Source organism: Trachinotus anak, unplaced genomic scaffold (genome assembly GCF_046630095.1).
Source record: "Trachinotus anak isolate AG129_WGS33_773 ecotype Australia unplaced genomic scaffold, CSIRO_AGI_Tana_v1 ptg000025l, whole genome shotgun sequence".
In the NCBI taxonomy this organism is placed as follows: domain Eukaryota; kingdom Metazoa; phylum Chordata; class Actinopteri; order Carangiformes; family Carangidae; genus Trachinotus; species Trachinotus anak.
In genome coordinates, this window is record NW_027273876.1 from 7,263,384 (window position 1) to 7,286,336 (window position 22,953).

The 22,953-nt window shown below is 42.5% G+C and overlaps 1 protein-coding gene across 2 annotated transcripts in view; it reads right to left on the minus strand.

Annotated features, from left to right (window-relative positions):
* Positions 1 to 22,953, minus strand: part of dock1 (dedicator of cytokinesis 1) — a 176,465-nt gene that overhangs the window by 123,573 nt on the left and 29,939 nt on the right. Inside the window, exons 12-21 of one of the 2 annotated variants that reach the window (XM_071463032.1) lie at positions 22,623 to 22,702; positions 20,369 to 20,494; positions 19,905 to 20,029; positions 16,314 to 16,412; positions 15,725 to 15,797; positions 12,465 to 12,568; positions 11,649 to 11,832; positions 4,161 to 4,258; positions 1,368 to 1,457; positions 30 to 130 (exon numbers count right to left, since the gene is read on the minus strand). In XM_071463032.1, coding sequence (XP_071319133.1) covers positions 30 to 130; positions 1,368 to 1,457; positions 4,161 to 4,258; positions 11,649 to 11,832; positions 12,465 to 12,568; positions 15,725 to 15,797; positions 16,314 to 16,412; positions 19,905 to 20,029; positions 20,369 to 20,494; positions 22,623 to 22,702 — 1,080 coding nt within the window. Of the gene's footprint in view, positions 1 to 29; positions 131 to 1,367; positions 1,458 to 4,160; positions 4,259 to 11,648; positions 11,833 to 12,464; positions 12,569 to 15,724; positions 15,798 to 16,313; positions 16,413 to 19,904; positions 20,030 to 20,368; positions 20,495 to 22,622; positions 22,763 to 22,953 lie in introns of both variants that reach the window. The other variant, XM_071463031.1, reaches the window with a different exon arrangement.

The following is a 22,953-nucleotide window of genomic DNA, read 5'->3' on the forward strand; positions in this document are numbered from 1 at the left end:
CTATTTGTATGAGGGGGTAATTAACTCACATATATGCCAGCGTGGCGCTGAAATGCTTTCGGATGTAGGTCTCCAGGACAGGGTTAAAGTGCTGGAACTTTCTGTCCGCTATAAGCCCAATTATGAACACCTGTCAGAGAACAAAGACATGTTCATTAAAATGTAAACCACATAGCTCATAATGGAGAGCAGGAAAACCGCCTGTCTTACTCAATATGCTGAAATAGATTGGGAAATTAAACAAGATTGCATTTCAGCAGAAAGCCATTTTCTCTCAATTCTCTAGCCTGCAGATAATCTAGGACACCCGGCAACACAATTTCTCCCTCCATTCTCTGGAAGAGAAAACTGTTCTTCTCAGATGTACCTCATGTTAGGCAGTGGTATACTGGATAGGACTCTGCCAGATACTTTGTCAACTCATTGGCTGCAAATCCCAAATTTAATACATGACGAAGTTATGTAATCAGACATTCAACAGGCTAATTTATTTTTGCCTTTTTCCAAGATCATCTTCGTGCTCTATTTTGCAGGAAAATTAAAGTTTTAATGTAAGACAAACAACTTTAATGAAAATGCTACCCTGGCATTACAAATTCATGCAGATCAATGCAGCAGTGATTCCACATGAGATGCAGTGCGTCTGTGCTTCCCTCACTAAACGATTAGCGCTGCTCTTATTTATAAGCAACAGGGAACAGTTTGTGAGCTACAACACAGAGTGCTATTCTGTTGGCTCTGTACTCCAGCACATAGGATATAAAATTAAAAAAAAAAAATGACTTAGGTTAAATATTAACTAGCACAAGCCCATACTGTTGACTTGCAGTGGAGAAATTATAACTATTCTGTAAGCAAAAACATATCATTAACATTTTAACCCCATAGTGATGCTTCATTTCACAGTCTAGTGTGCTGAAGCAGCAACACAGCAAGAATAGATTATTAATGTACAAATATATCTGGACAGCACTGCAGTGTTGTGTTTACAGAGATACAGGTAGGTGTACCAGTCAAGGCATTTTCCTCTGAGGCATACCCCCGGCACACACCTAACAGTCTTGTGGAGAGTTACGGTGTGCACTCTGCATACTTTTGAACACATCCTGTCACAAAACCTGTTGGCATGAGCGTTGCAGATACAGTCTGTTTGGAAGATTATTCTTTATGGTGCAAATAAATCATGCTCAAACATACAGTTCATAAGAAATTATTAGGATTGCTATGATACCTTGATACCTGGAGTTAGAATTAAATCTTAGGACAGAAAAGCACAGGTTTTGTTGTGAAATCAAAAGGCTCAACAAACAATGTTTATTCCCTGGTGTGAATTCTGCTGTGCTCCCACTGTCTGCTTCTTCACTTACCAAGGCATCGAACACCAAAGTATCAAAAGTGTCACTGTCAGAGTTCTCCATCATGATGTTGAAGAGAGCATCCAGAGTGTCTTGCAGAAACTAGAATGACACAAGCACAATGTAAAACATGGCATATGTAAAATTTCACTGCAAAATGACAAAACTGCAAGAAACTGATGATCATTTCTGTCCTTTAGGAAGGACATCTCATATCCCTCTGGTGACATTAATGTGATAAATGAACTAAAGCCAAATTAATTTATGTCAAGAGGAACAAGACGTGTAAATCCCAACCACAGAATAAGAGGTAAGAAGAGAAACAAAGCGCCTGGTTGTGCTCAAACCAAGTATGGCTCCTGAGGAGTTTTTTGTTTTTTTGCGAGTGGAAGCAGGAACCCAGCAGCTGGGAATGCCATTTGGTGCACAAATGCATCTCAGTAAGAGCTGGATGACACAGTTCAAATCATTATCATACTGATATGAATATTTTTTCCCGTGCTGATGCTGTACATTTCAAGACATTGCAAAAATATGTAAAACTGCATAAAATAATAAAATTGATGTTCAGTGTTAACAGTTGTTGGATATGACTGATTTGAAAAAATTTGTTTATTTCCATTTTTTTTTTATACCAGTGTCTCCCCATCAGGATATGAATCCACTGTAAGCTGATAAACGATAATAGTGAATTCCTGTCAAGTGTTCATCCCAATAATTATGTGTGCAAACATGTTAATATGAACCAATGTGCTCTGTTTGGCGTAAGCAAATGGTAAGTTCTCTGACAATGCTACGCACCTTTTACAGCTGTTTACATGAGCCAATATAGTTCTATGAAGGCCGTAATAACTTCCCTGCCAGAAATGCTAACTATATACACCCTCCCTCTCTGGGGAAACATGCTCCATTTATTCAGCCATTTACTGAGGCAATGTGAAAACAGATGTAAAAGTGTCACCAACAGATCTATCGCTCTGTACTGTGCTCAGTCTGTCATCCCAGGATGGATGAGATTCATCATGCTCCCAAGGAGAAACAAACATAACTTGCACAGTGTCGAGTTTAAAGCACAGTTCAGTCTGAAGAGGACCAGACTGCATGACAGAGATGGGGGGGCAGGCGACCTGTTCATTCACAAACAGAATCACATTAGGGAGATGAAAAAAACTAGAGTAAAAACTCAACTGGAAACCCTGAAAAACCTTTTTATGATCTAGTTTTTGTGCATAGTATCTAAATGACAGCACACAGCCATATGTATACTGTCTTGATAAATAGTTTCTGAATGCCAAACTGAAAATGTTACCTAATTGCAGACCGACAGCCTCTGAGCGCTTTGGAAGAGATTGAGTGCTAATGTGGTGCTAATAATAATCACACCCCTGTGGTTTAATGAACTGTACCAGCTGTGGTTATCACATCTATTTGGCCTGATCAAAACTGTCTGGTGAAGGACTTCCTCGGATGCGCTGCAACCCGCCAGGCCCCCAGCCAGCCCACGGAAAACTTTCTCCTGAGAGTGATTTATTCATCCGCCCCACGCTGAGCACTTAAAGGGCCTGCCTACAATTCTGACAGCAGGTCATCTCCTCTGCTCCTGTGCCGTGTGTGTTGTGCTTTGTGCTCCCTCTGCACTATACACATTTACAAAGCACAAACACCAACAAAAATAGCAACCTGTTCCCCCTGACAGGAAGTGAAATCGTATGTGAAATTGCTGCTGAGTAGCTGTAGTTTTCAGAAACACTAAGGCCCTGCTCAGAGGGAAGCATCAGGCTGCGACCACACTACTACGTCATTCATCTTAAAACGAAAACCATCTCCATCCAGACGTTCTTAGCTCCCAATCAAATGATCTCTGTGCATACGATCACGCCTGAAAACGTATATCACATGACCATTCATGTCCACTGGGAACGCACATGCTGCTGCAAAAAGCAGATTATTACTCTGCAGTTGTGTAGTTGGAGAAAATAACAAACCAGGAACAGCAAAGGCAGTTGTGGTGTTAAAATGCAGAGTTTAACTGCACAACAGCTGCTAACAAAGACAACAAGGTCAGTAATGCTTGTAATTTGTTATCCATGTTGGATAACTGGTAGTTGTGACTGACCCAAACAAGGAGCAACCCTGGGTGTCTACATCATTGTTTCCTAAGGTCCGAAGGTTTGCTAAGTTTCCACCATAAAATTAAGTAGTGTGGATGTAGGATCAGACCACATTCACAAGTATTCTGGGCCACATGTGGCCACATTCTTTTAGCACTGTGAACACAAATGCATTCTGGGTCACATTGCAAGACCACCTACTCAGCCGGCATCCTCTGCCACAGCCTAATTAGTCCCAACAGAGCTTCATAACGAACTGAAAATATTTTACTATTTCAAACGGCTAAAACCTTATTTCACTGAGACTCTCTCACACACTAGGGAACAAGGGACCCGTCTATCACACTCATATATAGAGCAGGCACAAGTGGTCGAGACGCGTGTGGAGATGTATTTTAATGCCAGGTGTGAAGTGATGTACTCAGACCTGTCCTCTTGTGACGTGTGTTATTGTCAGGTCTGACCAGGGCCTAAGGATTGTTTCTGTTGCCAGCTATTCAGAGCTTTTGTTTGTTTTCACTGGTCTGTATCCGGGCAGAAGACCACGACCACTGAATAATACGAAACTTACAGAAGAAAGTGAATTGAGATCATTCGATTTTTGACTGCACATATTTGTCGTGACTCAGCATCAAAACAAAGACAACAGACAAAGTGAAGTCAGCAAAGTGAAGCACTGCTTTCGCCCTCTGACCTTGACAACCTCGCCACCTTCCACCTTCATCAGCTGGCGAAGGTTCTGCTGCAGGAGGCTGGTGTTGGAGCGCCACTTCAGCAGGCCAAGTAGGTCCACTGGGGGAAAAAAAAAACAAAAAAAAAACAAACAGAAAAAAGTCATTACCACAAAGCACAGCAATAAGTTCATCCTGCCAATTATAATGCAGCGTGAAGAGATATGGAGAGGTAGCGAGAAATGACAATTAATGTTGAACATTTGAATTTAATGAGTGCTGGGGTCAGACATTGTTAAAGGTGTTTCCCCACTCTCTCTCGCACACATGCACACACACGCACTCACACACACACATACTTGTACTTCTATCTTTGTGAGGACACTCATTGACATAATGCATTCCCTAGCCCCTTACCCTAACCTTAACCATCACAAATGAATGCCTAACACTGACCCTAACCTTAACCTAAACCTAACTCTAACCATAACTCTAAAACCAAGTCCTAACCCTCAAAATGTGATTTGAAGGTGTCTCAAAAAGTGAGAATCGGCCAAAATGTCCTCACTTTCCCAAAATGCCCTCACTCTGTTAGTAAAATACTTTTTTTGGTCCTTACTATGTAGCAAGTACAAGTATACACACACACACACACACACACACACACACAGAAGTCAGTTTGTAAATTCCACAAATACAGTGTTAGTCATTCTACGAGTTCTCTCACTTTAATCATGGAAAATGAATTCAGGCACAAAGAGGATGAGTCATTATGTGATTAATCACGCTCAAGGGAGAGCTCTTTCAGACCACCTTTGGCAGGTTATCAAATTGGGAGCTTAACAAATGCACTTGTGTCAGTTTGATAAGGCAGTGTATACAACAGCTGTGTGAACATGAGTCAGACTTGTTCCAAAGACAAAAAAACATCTGTCGTTTAAAAAGCAGCAATAGAGAGTGTTGAGAGACTTCAGTACAGGGAAAACAATATAACAACCTGGGTGATGTCATTTTGTGGTGAGCTTGGAGATTTACACATTTTTTATGTAAACTAGGTATTTACTAGTCACGGTCAGTGAGGGTCTAACAAAATAGGCTATTGATCTGCATTATGGGAAATGTAGGATCAGCATTTTTGGAGCTTGACCCATACTAGAGACTAAAAGTCAGGATATCTTAACCTCTGCAGCAGTTGTGTCCATTATATATATTTTTTGTTTCGTCTTTTTGTCAATTTAAATTTTGGATCATTCATACATAATATGAAAAACAAACACTTCAATAAAAACAATACAACCATGTTAAATAAAGACAATGTTATGAAATCTAAAATAGCACCTGTGACTGATCTCATAATGTGTAAATTTACCTCGGACATCCCTAATGGAACATTATTCACTGGAGCTTTCCATGCATCTTCCTCAGTGTTACACTTAAGATCTTTCTTAAATGTTCACACTTCCCACACTGAGCATGTGCATCCGAGTGAGCAGACCTAGGTGACTCAAAAACTAATTTTACCGTATTTTCCACCTCATCTGGTTTGATGCTCGTGGCTCTGATGCTGTTTCTTTCCTATTTTAATAGATGGATTATTCCAAATAGAGACGTACTCTTGTCTGTATTGGGATATCCCAAGTGTCTTATGTAACTTTGCCCACACTCCTCTGGAGTGCCCCAAGACTGGATTACTCTGCTCACCCATCAGACTACCCACAACATTCTGTGACAAGGTCTCGACTGGTTTGAACGGGGCTGTGATTTCCTTTTCTATTTGTGTCCATCAAAGGCAAAGCTAGGCCGCCTTAACTTCTCGGATCATTAAGCTTTTGCAAACCGATTCTTGGTTTCTTTCCATTCCATAAATAATCTGTAATTATCTGATAATACATCTTAGAAATTCCTATAGAAACTGTCATGGGTATCATTACTGATTCACTTCACAAAGCGGATGATGAAGTCAGATCTGAGGATAAACAAAGAATGTCATCCGCATACAAAAATAATTTATGTTCTCTACCCTCTATCTTCACTCCCTTAATCCTTGTGTCTGTTCTTACTGCTTCAGAAATACAGTGAACAAAAAGTCAAAATCAGATCTCTCTGCTTCAAACCCCGTTAAGGCTAAAGCAAAGGGGCAGGGGGCAGAGCTCTTGGCTCTGTATAGATCATTTCAAGCCAGTTGATAAATCCCAACCGAAAAACCGAAACTTTCCAAAATGTGTATTAAAATCCCCACTGTACCTTGTTAATTGCCTCCCCTGCATCAAGGGAGAAGGCTAATTGTGTCCCAGGGAAACATGGTGCCTGACTTACCTGACTCCCAGCATCTCTTTGTGAACTCAGGCTTTTCTGGGACTTTCGCCCCCTCTCTCTGTTTGCCATGCTTGATTGAGTTTGAATGAAGCCAATCAAGCATGGCCACATCTGATGGATGCCTATCATCTGCAAACCTGACAACCTATCAGGGTTCAGTCACAAGACCCTGTCTAAACTACCAGGGATCCTCCTCCCGAAGGAGATATAAATTTGAAAATTAATGCTTTAGCATCTCAGAGAGACAAATGGAATGAAATGGGGATAAATCTTCGGGCAGCTTGGTCCCAATGGGGCACTGCTGTTAGCAGCCACACTGTCTCTAGCACATGGGACAGTGAGGCAGGGTGTGGGGGAGGTCAGGTTTGCCTCAGAGTTACAAGACAAAAAATGCTTTCGACAAATTATTTGCCAGAGAACGGATGTCTTTGCAGGAAGCCGCATTTAAACAACGCTAAAAAAAATGGCAGATGGAGAGTGGTGGGGTAATTAATTCTGGGAGAACAGCTTATATCATCACTGCACAACTGAAATGCAAAAGCCTTCACATTACCATTTCAATGTTTGTTTACAGAACATCTTGCCTGACAAGACTGTTTTTTGTTCATTTTTCACCAGCAAACACGACCACTAAGTAGTCTTAATGGCTTCTTCCTTTTTCTTAATAGTAATAGCCTTGTATTCGGTTCTGAAGTTTGAAATGCAGGCTTTTTGAATGATGTCAGAGCACTTTCACACACAGCAGGTACATGAATTCCTTACTTTTAAAGCATTTTTTCATGTATTTTTTTTTTCTCCTTCCTGTCAAGGTGGGAACAGGATGTTAACACATCTTCCACCAGGCCAGGTCTGCTCCCAGCTCTGCTGTCATTAGATCTGTGCTTTTCCTCCAGCCTCCACGGAGCGAAGCACACTGCAAATACCCAGGGAAGAACCAGCAGCCACTTCACATAGGCTCCCAGCGCTGGGAGACCGCCTGCATAAATCTAGCTTAATTAAAAAGAGTGTTTCATCTCAGACGTGGGGATCAGGGATGAGGTGTCATGTGTATGAAGCAGGCAGTCTGTTGCAAGGGGCATTCAAGGGCCTTTTCTTCCTCTGCCAGAGTAAGTCTTCAGAGAAATCCTCTTGAGAGAAGCCAGTTAGGCGAATATGAAGTTGACGTGATGATGGAGTTTAGATAAGCCTAGGGCAGCAGCTAGAAGATTATTTTCATTATCAATTCAAATGTGGATTATTTCTGCAACTAACCGATGCATTATTTGGTCTATAAAGAAAAAAAAACATTTTAAAAAATCAAGCCATCAGAAGTTCCCCAAACCTAAGTTTGAGGAACTTAGTTTGCTTGTTTTGTTTGGAGTGACTGTGGCTCAGGAGTTTAGTGCAAGTTATCTGCTAATCAAAGGGTTGCAAGTTTGCTCCTGCCCACGTGTGGGGTCCTCTGGCAAGAAACTAAAACTCCAAATTGCTCCCAACGGTCTGGCAGCATCTTGCACGGTCACTCTCTGCCACCAGAGTGTGAGTATGTGAATGAGGGGGAAGCTTGAGAAGAACTTTGGATAGAAGTACTATATAATTTTACCATTAACATTCTCTACTCAACATCTACATCTTTACATTTGAAAAATAGAACTTGCAGACCAATGTTTGGCATTCTTGTTTCATGAATGATTTAAATGATTTACTGATTCACAGGCGTGGTTTAGAATTTGTGTCAAACTATTTAACTATTTGTCAAATACAAGCACTGTTGGAGCTGGAGGTGAAGATGTAAACGTGAAGTCAGAGCAGAGGGAAAACCTAAACTGGAGACTGTGGGGAAATAGTGCAGTGAGTGAGTGAGTGAGTGAGCGAGCGAGAAGGCTAGCTGTTTGGGTGGGAGTTTTAAAGAGCTTCTAGGTTTTAATAAAGCAGACAGGCTCCCGCATAGCTGGAGATAGATTGGCTCTACGTTGCTTTATTAAAAGAACCTCAAACCTTTTCCTAGAGCTTTTGCGTGGGATGACATATCCTAGGGGACACACACGCACGCACATGCACACACACACACACACACACAAAGACAGACCTCTCTGTTTAATCAAACTCGGGTGTGCAGTGACGAGGCAGTCTGATCCTCAAGCAACTTGTGGTGCCTTGCAAATTACCACCACAAAGTGCCAGGTAAATATGTGTGAAGTGAATCCTCTCACCAGCACCAGCACCAGCGCACACTGCTGCCCAGCTCTCACACAGGAGGGAAAGGAGAAAGCATAGAAAAGGTGGACAAATAGGAAGAGAGGACGACTCTGACTGATGCCTTCCTGTGTGTTCTCTCCTCTACATCTACATGATCAGTTCGGACGACGGTTGGAGCTGCACACATTACTTCCCTGTCTAGTGTAATCAGTGTGGGCAGGTTCTTGCTCATGAGGCTGCTCCTCTGCTGACATCACCACCCACTGAGCAGAGGCACTCATGCCTGTATTTAAAATGACAACTTCAACCGCAGACTAAACTTAATAACCCTCAAAGGGAACGTTACTGTAACAACGCGAAATGCCCCATTCCTTCACACAATATTTGCAGCAGCACTTTGACAACAAAATTCTCCCCTCATGTTCTGGGGGTCTGCGGTGACCTCATTAAAGAGGCTTTATGAACAATGGTTGTGCATGTAATTGAGGCCACATTTAGGAGAGGATCTACTTTTTCTCCCATGCAGGTCTTTGTCAGACAAAAAGAATTCACCACAAGGTCACATACGACCTCTGCATTAGTATGGCAGCTGGTAGAGAGAGGACCTCTACAGGGAGCTTGTTGTAGCCACCGCCGAGTGAAAATCCTGTTCCCAAAATGTCAGCATATCAAGTTCAACAACCATGTGTTCCTCTTAAATCATACAAAAAAGGTCCCGGGGTGGTTCTTTTATCTGCAAGAGGAATAGATGCTTTACAGCTCCCACAGTCCTTTAACATGAAAGTCAAAGCATCTGAGTTCTTAATCTTAGATGCTGCGTCCATCACATTCACACAAAGCAAACCAACATGGCGGCGCCTCTGTTGACTGAAGGAAAACTGAGATCCATTTATGTGATGACATGGATGAAATCCAGTGAAGGATGTGTCCACTTTATCACAATTTGTATCTTACTTTTAAAAGTTGTCGATATTCTTCCTCTCAGTAATATTAAGACTGCACTCATTAAGTTAATTGCTGAGATGAGATTTAGGAATGCGGCAACGCTGCCAAAGCAAAGACAGATGGGAGAAGAAAAACCAAAAAAAAGAAAAAAGTCAGGCAATCATATACGTTTTAAACACAACCTGCATGTTGGCTTAACTTTTCTTTTTTTGGAAAAGAAAATGAAGTTGAACAGTCAAAGTTATTATTATTCATACTACAAACTCCTGGTTCAACTTTGACCTACTGTACTTGCTTTATTTCAGGTGTGCTTGCTTGAAATTTTACCTCCAAATACAGTGGTTCGCTAACCATTTGTTTCGTTTGTTACCGCTTTGATTTGCTTCTCTTTCTTTCCCCATCCAGTTTGTTAGATCACAGATCACAGCCATCATCTTGCTGAGCGATGTTCTGCCTTACTGATGTAGATTATGGACAAAGTCAAGATCCAGGTTGTGATAAAGCGAATTTATCTTTTAATAAGATGAGGGATTTGGAGAAGATTTGGGTTGATTTAATTGACCACAAGTTGCTGATCTTCTCTGGAAAGATATTCCTGAAACAGGGATTTAAAGTTTCAAAGGGATGATGTCGTATTTAGCACCTGAGGATGGTTTGCAGTGCTGCTGTTTCCAGGCTTACACTAGGATTACTCAGTGACAGCTCTGACACTGCAAACTGACTACAGAGTGCTAGACCACACACACACACACACACACACACACACACACACACACACACACACACACACACACACACACACACAATCAATTTGCTTCAACAATTCACTTCAAGCATTTCCATTCACTCTGCCCTCGCTTGGCTATCTAAAATTATCTCGGCATTACCATGAATAAAAACAGAATGGCACGATGCATTTCTTATTTGCAACAGCATGTTACTTTGGGCAAATCAAACATTCATTGCACTTCCAGGTAAAATTAGCCTGCAGCGCATCTGTCCCTTCTTCATTCTCACTCTCTTCCAGACTGTGGCCAAAAAACACTTGGACTCACTTTGACTCTAATTAAAATGGTGACTCAGTCATTGCACACCAGAAAAAGACAAATAAGCACAAGCCATCAAGCGCAGGAGAAAAGCAAAGCAGACGTTTAGGATGCTTCCCTGTAACTGTGAAATCAGAGCTGGAAGCGTTTGACCACTCACACACTGCGGGCCCAAGTTTTCACACCATCCACTCCACAATGAACACAGTCTGGAAATACCAGCACGTCCAAAAGGGTTTCCAGTAATGTCTGCTGGGATTTATAAACATGTACTACAGACCATCTTGTGATGGGATCACACCAGCTGCAACGCCCGGCAGCTTGTTTACGTTTCCACAAAATGTGTCCACAGACGCATTAACACCTGCCAAAGTCCTCAAAACCGCCTCCGCGAAAGCTCCTGTCTCCAGTACCACATTATGCCATGATGACACACACACAGACTCACAAGGTGAAAACAAAACCAGCCATGGTGTCGCAGCTGGTAATAAAGGTTGGGGGTGGGGGGGTGGGGGTGGGGGGAGGGGCACAAGAGGCCAAAATCCTTAATCAATAAGCCACAGAGCAGAGATGGGGATTTCCTTAGCTTAATAAGTGTAGATCTTCTCAGCATCCTGGGAAATGGATGGACTCAAATCTACTGACTGAGAGTGACTGAAAGAGGAAGATAAAGTAGGTTAGAGGGAGAAAAAGGATGAGGGGAAAACTTCTGAGTGAGAGCAAGTGTCCAATATGACCAGGTGGAAGGAGCGAAAGACGGCAGAGGTGCCAGAGTCCTACTTTAAGAGGCGTATGGTTACTGTGCACGGAAAATCTGCCTTTCAGTCACTTCAGAGGCTGTGGCTTTTCAAAATCCAGGCTCTACCTGGCTAAAATATATTCAGAAAGTCCCTTTCTGCAGTGAAAGTGAGTAAATGTGAGGATGATGACTCCATAGCAACAAACAGGGGGGACAAACTGCTGAGGAAGAAATAAAAAAATAACACAACGAGAAAAGGTGAACTACAGAAGGACCAATTCTTTTACCATTCTGTGTGAGCTTGGTGGAGCAGACCAGGGTGGAGATCTGGAAGGAGTCCTTGCTGATGGTGCAGTTGCCCAGGTTCTGGGTGCTTTTACCAGTGGTGGAGTAGCCCTTCTCCTCCAGCTCCAGCTTGGTGGCAGGCAGGTTCAGGTACAGGGACGAGTCTTCCATCTTCTTTGCTTCTGCCTGGTTTGCCAGGATAAGATTCAGTCAATTTGTGAGCAAAATGTGCAATTTACAACTGAGCTAGTTGAGGGAGCTCATTCATTTTCGCAGCATAATTGAAATCCATATCTGCCGTTTATGTTGTGATGAAGTGTTATGTTCTATTAGCATTGAGTTTTTGGTGAGATGCATTTTCGGTGTGTATACTATCACTGAAACCAATTTTTCAATAGGGTTTTTTTCTGCCAGTCACTGTGTGTGAGAGTAATAACAAAGCTCTTTGCCATACAGTGGCCGTGACTGACAACAGCTATGCAAAGAATAAGAGAAAGAAAAACCTAATTGGCCAAATTTTTCCCACATTAACTTTTTAATTAACATAAATGGGCACCGTGACGCAAAGGTATCATTATGCAAGGGATTGTAATTGGAAGGCAATTTCATCTCACTGTGGGTGTTGATGCGCACCTACTACACAATTCTCCATAGAAGCCAGTGAGGCTATTATTACAGCAGCTTATAATAAGACCGGCAATTTTTCACCTACGACCCATCTCTGCTGTGGTCGTGTCATGAGGAGTGTGGGCAGGTACAGTAACAAAAGATACCAGGGCACCGAAGACTGACTTTTAACCATGTTATGAGACATTTACCTTGTACACGATGAGATCGTGCTCGCCGTCCCTCAGGGTCGTCCCATCGTACCTCATCAGCTTCACAAAAGACAGGGCAAATATCTTCTCTGATTTGTCTTTTGCTGTGGGAGGAGGAAAAGGGAACATGTGTAAACAGCCAGAGGTGAGGAGATGTTGACGACGACTGTCGTTTCCTTTGAGACACATACCTTACTTTCCCATCTACTTGTACTTTTTGTGTATATTTGCAAAATAAAAGACCAAATTTTACATACAAATATACAGCATCTATTTACACACGTGCATCCTCAGGGAATCAAAGGCAACATGAAAGCTTCTATAGACAGATTCCACTGGAGTAAACCATGCAGCATGGCTGCCTTTACAACAAGCCGTTAACAAACCAGCAGACTAATAAAGCAGATAATCCCAAATGTAAATCTCAGCACTACAGGCCTTGAGTCTGCTCCTGAGTTGACACAAGAATTTACTGTGTCCTCCTGATGTTCTTATTAACAGTGCAACTGTGTGTAGCTGCTTTTTCTTAAAAGAGGCAGATACACTTTGATCCATATCTATTCAGAGCAATTACACATAGATGTGAGTGAATTGAGCAAGGTGAAATAACAGAAATACATCAATTAAAGGCAGATATACTCAGCATCTCACCATTAATTTGATCATTATATAAAATATGTGATTTAAAAAAATAATCAGATTATCTAAGACAAGAATAATTCACTTTTTAATTGTTTATTATTGATATTCAAGCAACAAAGTTTGTCTGCACCCTGTTAGCATATGAATTAATACTTGCACTTGATCTCAGAGCTGCAGCTGTGAACAGTTTGTATAATCCCTCTAGGGGTATTGCTATGTGCATACACGTGTATATGACTGTGTTTGCAGGGGGGTGATGAGGGGAAGCGCTGCATAAACAAGCAGGAGAGTTATGACTTTGTCCTGTAACCAAGCGTTTGGACAGGGCCACATATATCATCATTGTGGATCAACAAGCTCAAATTTATGTGCAGGGGAGACCTGATTCATCGAAGTATCTCACGCATTCTATCTGCATAAATCCCCTCATTGGTTTGCTGCCTGCAGCCTCGCCTGTGAATAATTGCTGGGCTGGCATGAGAGGAACCAGTGGAGGGAACACTGTACGCATGCCGCCCAGTTGAGAAAAATGTATTAGCGACTTTGGGAGGAGAGCAGAGAGCTCGAAACTCTGCAACTGGGGGAAAAGGTCACTTTCAGGACAGAAATACTTTTTTTTTTTTTTTGAGCTAATCAAAGTCAAGTTTTTTGTGGAAGTTCTGCACATTTCCACCTTGAAGGTGGGCTGTCACTTGAGATTTATGCTGAGTGTACTGTGCTACATTTTAAAGCCCTACCCACAACCCCACTCTCACCAGGTAGTGGCATAATGACAGATGAAACAGAAGTGAAAAGATGGCGGGGATCTCTTACAACCGCCGCGGCATCTATGATAGCAGCCGTCAGTCTGATGAGGCCTGACAATATTAGGGTGGTAATCTGAAGCACTGCGTTAGAGGCGGCCTGATTCTCAACCAGGGGCGCTGAGATACTGAGCGCATGAGCTCCAGTGGTGGCCTTGATGAGCAGCTCTGTCACTCTGTGTTTCTAGTGAAAGTTCAGCACTAGCTAGGAGCAGTGGAGGGAACAGGAAGGACACGGGCAGATGACAGCAACTCAACTCAAATGACTTCACCTGGGAGTCCATCTCTTCTCTGCTTTTCTGCAGAAACTCTTCACGTGAAGCATTTCCCTATTGTTTCTAGAAGAAGTGCTTCACCAGGAGAATGCAGACATTATATTTTAAGCTGCTGTGTTATCTGTATTCTGCTTTTCATTAATTAATATCACAGAATAACTAACTTGCTCAAAAACCTCCTAGTTTCAGAAACCTATGTTAAGTATTATCCTGGATTTGAAAACAACATCTACACAATGGGCTGACATTTTAAGTCTGACACATGGTGGATAAACTGCATCAGCTGGCAACTTTTTGTCTTTCAAACGGAGAAGCTAAATCCAGCAGAGTGGTGAATGCAACAGCTTCTACAGTGTTTGCAGGCAGCCAGTAATGGTGGGTTCATCCTCAACTGCCGAGAAAACTCCATCGGTGCAGAAATGCCACAAAGTGGGCGGATGCCAGAGAGACATGCCTGCACAGATGCAGACAATCAGAAACTTGTTAGATTCATGTGTACAGGGATTTGAATAACCACAAGTGTCTATGGTGGCAGAAGTACAGCAGTATAAACACACTCACTGACAGGGAAATACAAGACATACACCATCCACAAATTCATATAATCCAGCTATTACACCGTCCGAACATATGTCTGTACTGTCAATTGTCAGTGACGAGTTGGCAGCATCAGCATGCCCCTGCAGTCCCACAGTCACATGAGGTGAGCTGGTTTCTAAAGCAACCGTTACAAGATAACAGCAAGTCACAGAGTTTCAAAGGCAGGCCTCGTAACAGCATTAGCCCCACGGAGAAGCAAGGTGCCAAGCATGACAAGAAGGCTCTCCAAGTGGATTATAAACCAGTGCTGAGCTCTGAGACCTGACCATTTCCTCCAAAACCACCTGCATGCAGGTGAGATGCAAACTGAGCTGGAGGATTTTAGAACTGGAGGATGACAGCAGCTGCAGATTTGCTTTACTCTGGAAAAAGCAGACTTTCCTCCCAGCTCTGCTTGTGTCATATGAACTGATTGTTTTGTGTATATATATATATATATACACCTGTCGCGGCTTTGACTACCTCTCCAAAATACTTTTCCCTGCACCACTCCTCCTGCTGGAGAGACTGCCTCACCATGTGGCAGGCAGATGGGATGGCAAGGCTGCCAGTAGCAGGGTTCCCTGCCCTCTACACCCCCAAAATTAAAAAGGATGTTAAAAAACAGAAGGACGTACGCTGGCTGCATTCAGCGAGACACTGGTCCCAATAAACAAATGAGTTCCCTCAGGCATTTTTCACATCCCAGCTGTAGTCTCTGACATGCCCCTCAATGACACTGCTTTGTGCGGGGGCAGACTAATACCTCTGATTAATGTGACAAAGGGTGAGCTTCGAAATATTTATCACTGTGCAACACATCTGCTTGGATTGGATATCTTCCATTATCTTTTCTTTTTTTTCTTTTTCTTCTTTTTTTTTGCTGTGGATAGATTAGCAGCCAATCGTGCAGCTGGTCATCGGCAAAACTGATTATTCACATGCTGACATTTGCACTCACAGTCCTGCGATGAGCGGTGGCGAAAGGTGAACCGCAAGTGGCTCCGGTTCACATCTTCAATAGGAATGGCAACCTGGGGAAAAAGAGATAGAAAGAGTCTGTGAAACGTCCATATCCATGCACACAGATTGAAAAAGCTGCTTTTTAAGGAGCAGAACGAATCTAAAATTTCATAATATGCAGGAATTACAAAATACATAAAATGTCTAGTACATGACTGCATGTTTTGTGAAATGGTTAATTGTGATGTAAAGTATAAATGATGTGTGGTAAATGGGGTAAAACATGAAGATGCAAACCTACTGTTGTGGTCCTTTAAGTTTCATGCATCACTGACTTCACATTTCTATACATTTCTGCTGCCTCCACAATGACTGTTTAATCTGTTGTGTGGTTTGATGTTCATTACTGCAGCTTTTATTCAGCAGACATCACAGGCTTTATGCTACAAAGTTCTGCTGACGGAAACCTTAAAGAATTACATCAACGAGCTGTACTTTGCAGTCAAGGTGATAAATTATGGCAAAAATGTTACTGAGAAGAATAACAAAGAGAAATAATGAAGAGGGACAAGTAAAGAGAGACATACCTTTATTGTTTCAAACCAGCGTGGCTGCTTTACTTGGTAATAGATGACAGACTTGTACTCATTGATCCCCTCATCTCCAGCTCCAGGGAAGATAACATTCTGGATAAAAGAGAACGGAAAAACATAAAACAAGTTATCAGACAACACAGCTGGTTATCTGGTTATGTTGGCTTTGCTGTAAGAAGCAAAATCATGACGGCTGAGCTATTACCACCCTGTCAAAACATTAGCGCACTCACAGCGTGTGGAAAATTGACTAGCGCTTATTTCATGAAATGTAGTCCCTGGGGCAGAAAGTCTTAATCTAGCAGAATGGACTTTAAAAGTCTGGACGCGGTTTATGCATGAGCACCTGCCTGTTAGCTGCCAATCTCATGGCAGCATTGTGGAAATAAGAAATAAATTAGAAATTAATTATTTAAGAAGGAGGGGCAGTGGCTCCCATGCAGGGAGAAGTGGAGGGAAGCCAGGCACGGGAAGAGGGACCAGCTGGTGCTGATGGATCCAGCCATGTAAATTGGTCTGCCCAGTGGGTCCCCTGAGTTTCAACAATGGGTCAGGGTGCGTATGTAAAATACTACCCGCCGTACCGGGGGATCTGGCACGAGGGATGGAGCGACAGGGAGGTGGCACACATGCCTTGTTTTTTATCAATCTGCAGCCTACCTCCTTCCTCTCACTACTGCAGCTGACTCCCAGGCCTGCTAGTGCACTACTGCTGAAATACTCCAACACTAATGGTTTCTGACAACCAGCAATTATGAGGAATAACAGGCCCCGTCTCCCCCAGCCACGCTGAGCAGATCTTGCGGGGAGGGGGGCAGGTGCTAGCTCCTGCAACTCTGCCCCTTCACTAAGCGGCCAAGATTCATGACAGTTTCAGATTTTGAAGAGACGAAATGGGGGAAAGTGGCCGAGGTCTAGGCTGCAGGGGGAAAGGGTTGGTGGGGGTCTGCTGATGTGTCAAGGTGAAGAGAAGTCACTGTCCAGACTCACTACACAACATCGCAAATCCTTCTTGAGACAGAGCAAGGATGACAAAATCCAGAGACCAGAAGAGACCAGCGAGACAGAGATAAAAGGACAGAGAAAAATGGAGGGGATAATAAGGTTGAGACAGAAAGAGAAACATCCAGAGAGAAAGCCACAGAAAATAAAACTTGCAAAGTTCCCCTATTATAAAACTTCCCACACTATGACTAATTTTACTTTACTTTCCATCCTACTAACTTCCAGTGTCTAGTGTGTGGAGGGTTCTTCATTTTATTACATATTTATGACATATTACATTTTTTTTAGGTTTCAAACTGAATTACACAGAAAGATCATATCAAGGTTCAGACATTAAAGTGACAGACAGGAAGTGACAGTGCCTCCCATGTCAGAGGCAGAATTTCCTTTCAGCCAATTAAAATCCAGGAAGGAAGAGAGAGAATTTAACCAATTAGCGCTGATCCCGGGGGAGCGGTGTGGCCCAAGCTTTTCTGTGAAGAGCTGCAGGACGAGACGCTGAAGGGAGCTCCAGCGCCACAAGACGTGGTCATGACACTCATAGATGTGCCTTGATCACTGCTGACCACTGTCGTTGATTCCAATCATGACGTCCCTGAGGCTCTGACAGCTGAATACAGATACACCGTGAAATGTTTGACTGACGCCAACTGAGGGCAGTCAGGTGATGAACCTGCTAAAGTGAACTGTGGTCAGCCCCTGAGGATCAGTCATTGTTGTGTACTTAACGTTAACATTTAGACAGTCCTGTTTACAAATGTTGTTAATTTTATGATGGCTATTCGTAAGGCAAAGTTCTTTTTACAGCTGTTTGTGTTTAGATATTAAACACTTATTCATCTTGTGATTTTTTTTTACATTTATATTTATCAGTATTCATTGTCTTTACCAAACCTTAGGTTATATAGGTAGGTGATAAATTATTCACATTTCCACTATAGTAAATACAGTATAGTTGCAATAAAACTGGTGGGTGCTTAAAATAGATTAGGAGACATGATATTCTGGTTCTGAGCTCAGTATCTGGTCAAATTGCACGTTGCAAAATAAAGCTTTTCATCTGTGTTTGTAAGACATACAGTGGAAACTATACTACAAATTATTCTGCATTTGCGACATCAAAAAATAATCACAATGAGACCACTTGTCGAGCAGTGAGACAATCAAGCATCGACAGTATTTACGGTATAATCACCACTGATCCTTACTCTTCCTTAGCCTGCTGGGCCAAATCATTGACAAAGCCTCTCAATCTAAGACTAATGTGTATAATTGAGGCAGCCGAGGGTAAGAGCGTCCTCTTTTGATTCGCTGGAGGGCTCCATCTCGACCAGGAATGTGTTATCTTAAATCACTCCATCATCAGCCCCTAGAACTTCTGCTCTCACTCCACTTTACTGAGTGTGGACACTCAGCATTAAATCTGTAGAATGTAATTGAATTAACAACAGCACGGCAACAAAATATTAAGTACACTTGAATTTTAAAACTAATACAAGATCACCACAAACACTTCAAACTGTGGTCCCACCCAAAAAATCACAACAGAGCTAAAATCAAACTGACAGGTGAGCACATACTCCCACAGACACACACATCCCGCCCCAGTTCCTCCCACATACTCCTCATGTCCAGCTCTAAACCTCTCATGTGCCACATTAACTGATTGGCCTCTGCAGAACAAGAGGTAAAGTCAAGCAGGGGGTGACAATGATTAAACATCAGAGAGAGAGGGGTCACCGGCTACAAATAAAGCTTTATCAGGACATTAGACACTGATGGGTTGGCCCATGATAAAAAAGAAAAAAAAAGCACTGGGAAGCGAGAGTCCATTAAACATTCCCTTCAGCTTGCAAATTTGTGGCCACCATAATGATTTGATTTTTGTTTGTGTCTTTCTGTTTTGAGCAATTCAGTGCAATTAATGGTGTTAAGATGCAAACCTGGACGTTAGACTTTGCAATGATTGCCCACAACAGGCAGGACTGAAATTAACTGATGACCGCCACCAAAATATAATTAACTGAGCTCTGCATCAAAGGGTGCAGATTTCACCCAAATAAATATGCAACCTTTTGAGACAGCTTGCTGGCAAACAAATAGACAGGGGAGAAAATTATCCTTCTAACTTCATTAGCAAAGGTAATTATACCAGAAGGGAAATGCTGATTTCACATCTTCCATCACTTGCAGCTGTCAAACTGTGCTGCCCACTTCGCCTGTTCGCACGCTTCGAGTCTGTAACTGACTCTGACAATGATAAAGGTTGATTCCCTGCAGTGGTGTGCCAAATTTTAAGCTAGTCAATCAACCACAAAGCACCAGTATCGCATTCTGTCATTTTTGACAGGTGGCAAAGGCGTACAGTCTGGCCTGTGTATCTCACTGTTTTATAGGACTCCTGGTCAGTTAAGCGGTGTGCTGAGCTGTGCGGGATTAAAGAAAGCCTGGTAAATCACACACTGTCTGAGAGAGCGATTGGCTACAGCGCCTGTGTCCTGAATGCTGAGAATGAGCTGACCCTGGGGAGGTGAAAAAAAGAAAATACCAAAGAAGTGAGTTCACGTCGCTCTGTCGTACCTCCAGCTTCTTGCCGTCCTCGTCATAAACAGACATGGTCACCTCCACGTTTTTGGGCGTGGTCTTGCTCCCCTTGTCGAAGTCCCCCTGAACCAGAGTCACGTAGATGTCGTTTCGCACGTCACCTTTAGGAAACACAAAGAAATCCTCACTTTTCACAGGCTTCATAGAGCTTCATGTTCACCCTTTTTAATATACATAACAGAATAACCCATTATATCTTGAGCCAGACTTTATGGCTGAATCCAGTCTATTAAATAACTAATGTCTTAAGCAGACTTTAATGAGCTATGATATGTTCTTTTCTTGCTCAGTCACATTTTGTGGGACAGCAGACCATATTTCTAAATCACTTTCTGAATGAATGAAGTTGTGAGTTAGTTCATTTTAAAAAGGAGACTTTCAGAGACGGGCAGCTGAGGTGAAGCTTTTTAAAAAAACAAACAACAAAAAAACCACTCAACCTGGCATGATGATCTCAGGGAAGCCCATCTTGCGAGCCACGGCTGTGGATCGATCCACCAGGTGAGGGAAGTCCTTCCTTATCTGATGGATGTCTCCAGGAAGTAGCTTCAGAGTCACCCACAGGCCTGGTAATGCAATTTAAGGCAAAGAAAGGCGGGACCAAGATAACATCAGTGAAAAGCAAAGTGCCCCAGGAAAATACTAAAAAGAGATTTGTTCTTGTGCTTTCCACTGTCACTTGTCAAGAGCGACATGGAACAGCTCTAGGGCAAAACACTAAATAGCAGCTACCCTTAGGGATGTGATTAGGAGAACATAATAGAGGAAACAAGTGTGTGTGTGTTTACCTTGTGGCTGGTTGAAAGTGACATGTTCTAAGGTGTGCAACATAATACAAAATCTGGTGACATTTTTAAAAAAAAAAACAAAAAACAGTGCAGCCGCCCAAACAGTTGATGTCTGTTTGGCATACGTGGCACTATACTACCTGATATAGAAGCACGAAGCATTTCCTTTATACAGGATATTCTTTTTGGCCAAAACAGTAAATCCTGGTACCGTAATAAAAAAATTAAAAAAAATTCACATAGACCTTGGCTCAAACAGAAGTGCTACTTCTGAGCGCTGGCAGTGGGAGAAAAATATTATGTGTCTCCATAACAAACAAACAAAATGAGGGGGAAAAAAAAAATCTTCTTTTCCATCCCACTGCAAATTTCATGATAATGTCCTCAATGCTCCAGACTTTGTTTTTATGTGAGAATAAGTGACATTTATTGTAGAATATTTAAATTGTGCAGTAATTCCCGGACTTCAATAATTGGACTCGGAGAGTGTGACACTTCTGAGGAAACTCTGTGGCTCAGGATAATTCTGAAACAAAGGGCCTTCAGGGGGCATCCATGGGTCATATTTTCTATCAACCTAACACCAGTGGCTGCTCTGCTTCTCTCCTGGTTGGGAAAGCCTCTTTTCTGCAGACACTGCGTGACGTGCCAGCAGCAGCTCTGCAACCACACTCAGTCTTAATATTCTCTCAGGAAAAACAAAACAGCACAGATACATGCAAAACAACAAAAAAAAAAAAGCATCCAATTAAGCAGTCATCCTGTAGCGTGCCCCTTCACAGGCCACCAAAATGAGCACTGTTTGTGAACCCTGGAGCTTTATTCACTTTCACTTTACAAGCCCCATATTGTTATGAGTGACACATCTCTCACTAGCCTAGCTGGAAGCCTTTTGTTATGCGAGCGTGACCGAAACAGCTGCTCTCAGTGCGCCACTGTTCATCCCAGTGTGGGCCGGAGCAGACCTGACATTTATCCAAGTACATCTTCATAGGGCATGACAATGCCATGGAGGCTGTCATGTTGCTTCTCCCCTCCCAGCGCAAATCCCTCAGACGGCTAATGTTGTTCTTCTAACCACAGATGTCAAATCACTGATAAGATCCAGTCTCTGCACGAGACTCACCATCTTAATTAACAGCTGGATTACTTAGATCCTGTTGTCATGGTGATGAGACCAACTATTTATAGTATGAGCGGTGATTTATAATGTGAGCACTTGACAAAGAATTATGTTCTTATTAGCAAGATGAACAGTTTCAACACCCTGCCAATTGGTGGGGATAATGTTACTGTGTAGGAACAGTTCTAAGAAGATGACAGCAGCACAATAAGATGTATCTGAGGTTACAGTTTGTATATTTAATGTTACCCTCCAACCTCAATTATAATCTGGTCCTTCACTGTGAGGATCTTACATTACTTATCTGAGGCGATGGATGGATAGAGATAACAACACACTCACAACTCTGATACAAACAGCTGTGTGTTGTTTTTTTTTTTATTCTATTATGGTTTTGGCACATACTGCACTCCTCAGTTTTTTTTGGATTTTTTTGAGGAAGGTAATATGAGCCAAAACACTGATTCACAGGATTAAAAAAATTAAAGAAAAACAGTGTCGGCATCAGTGTTATGAGTATGAGGCTTCCCCCTCTGTCCTTGAATGTCGACCAACTCCAGTGTCATTTACCCTCTGGAAGGGATGTCAAGAAAAAAAAACAAACATCATGCAGTGCTAGTGATTTGGCAACCTATTGGCTAAGACAATTTTCATCAGGTCTTGACTTGGTATAGCTGTTCCATAACATGAATAAGGCACATTTCATTGATCAAAGTCTGACAGCAGTGTGGTGTAGAGTTTCCTCCTTGGCCCTGGTTCTTGTGTCTGAGCTTCGCACTGTACCTTGGCCCTTGTGATTGACCTCTTTGGCGGTGATAACTTTGTTGATGACTGTCTGGAGGAAGTCGTTCTCCCCCGCCACCCTGGGTGAAAAACGGGAGATGTTCAGCTGCTTGTGGCGAATGGCGTCATCCAACGCTAGCCTGCAGTATGCACACAACAGGCAAACACCACATAGAAGAAGAGATGGCGGAGAAAGGAGGAGGAGGAGGAGGAGGAGGAGGAGGAGGAGAAGGAGGAGGAGCGGGGCAGGAAGAGCCACAAGGTGACGGTTGTGAGGAGGGGAGTGGGATGAAAGAGAGACAGAGAGAAAGAGAGAGACACACCGAAGAGT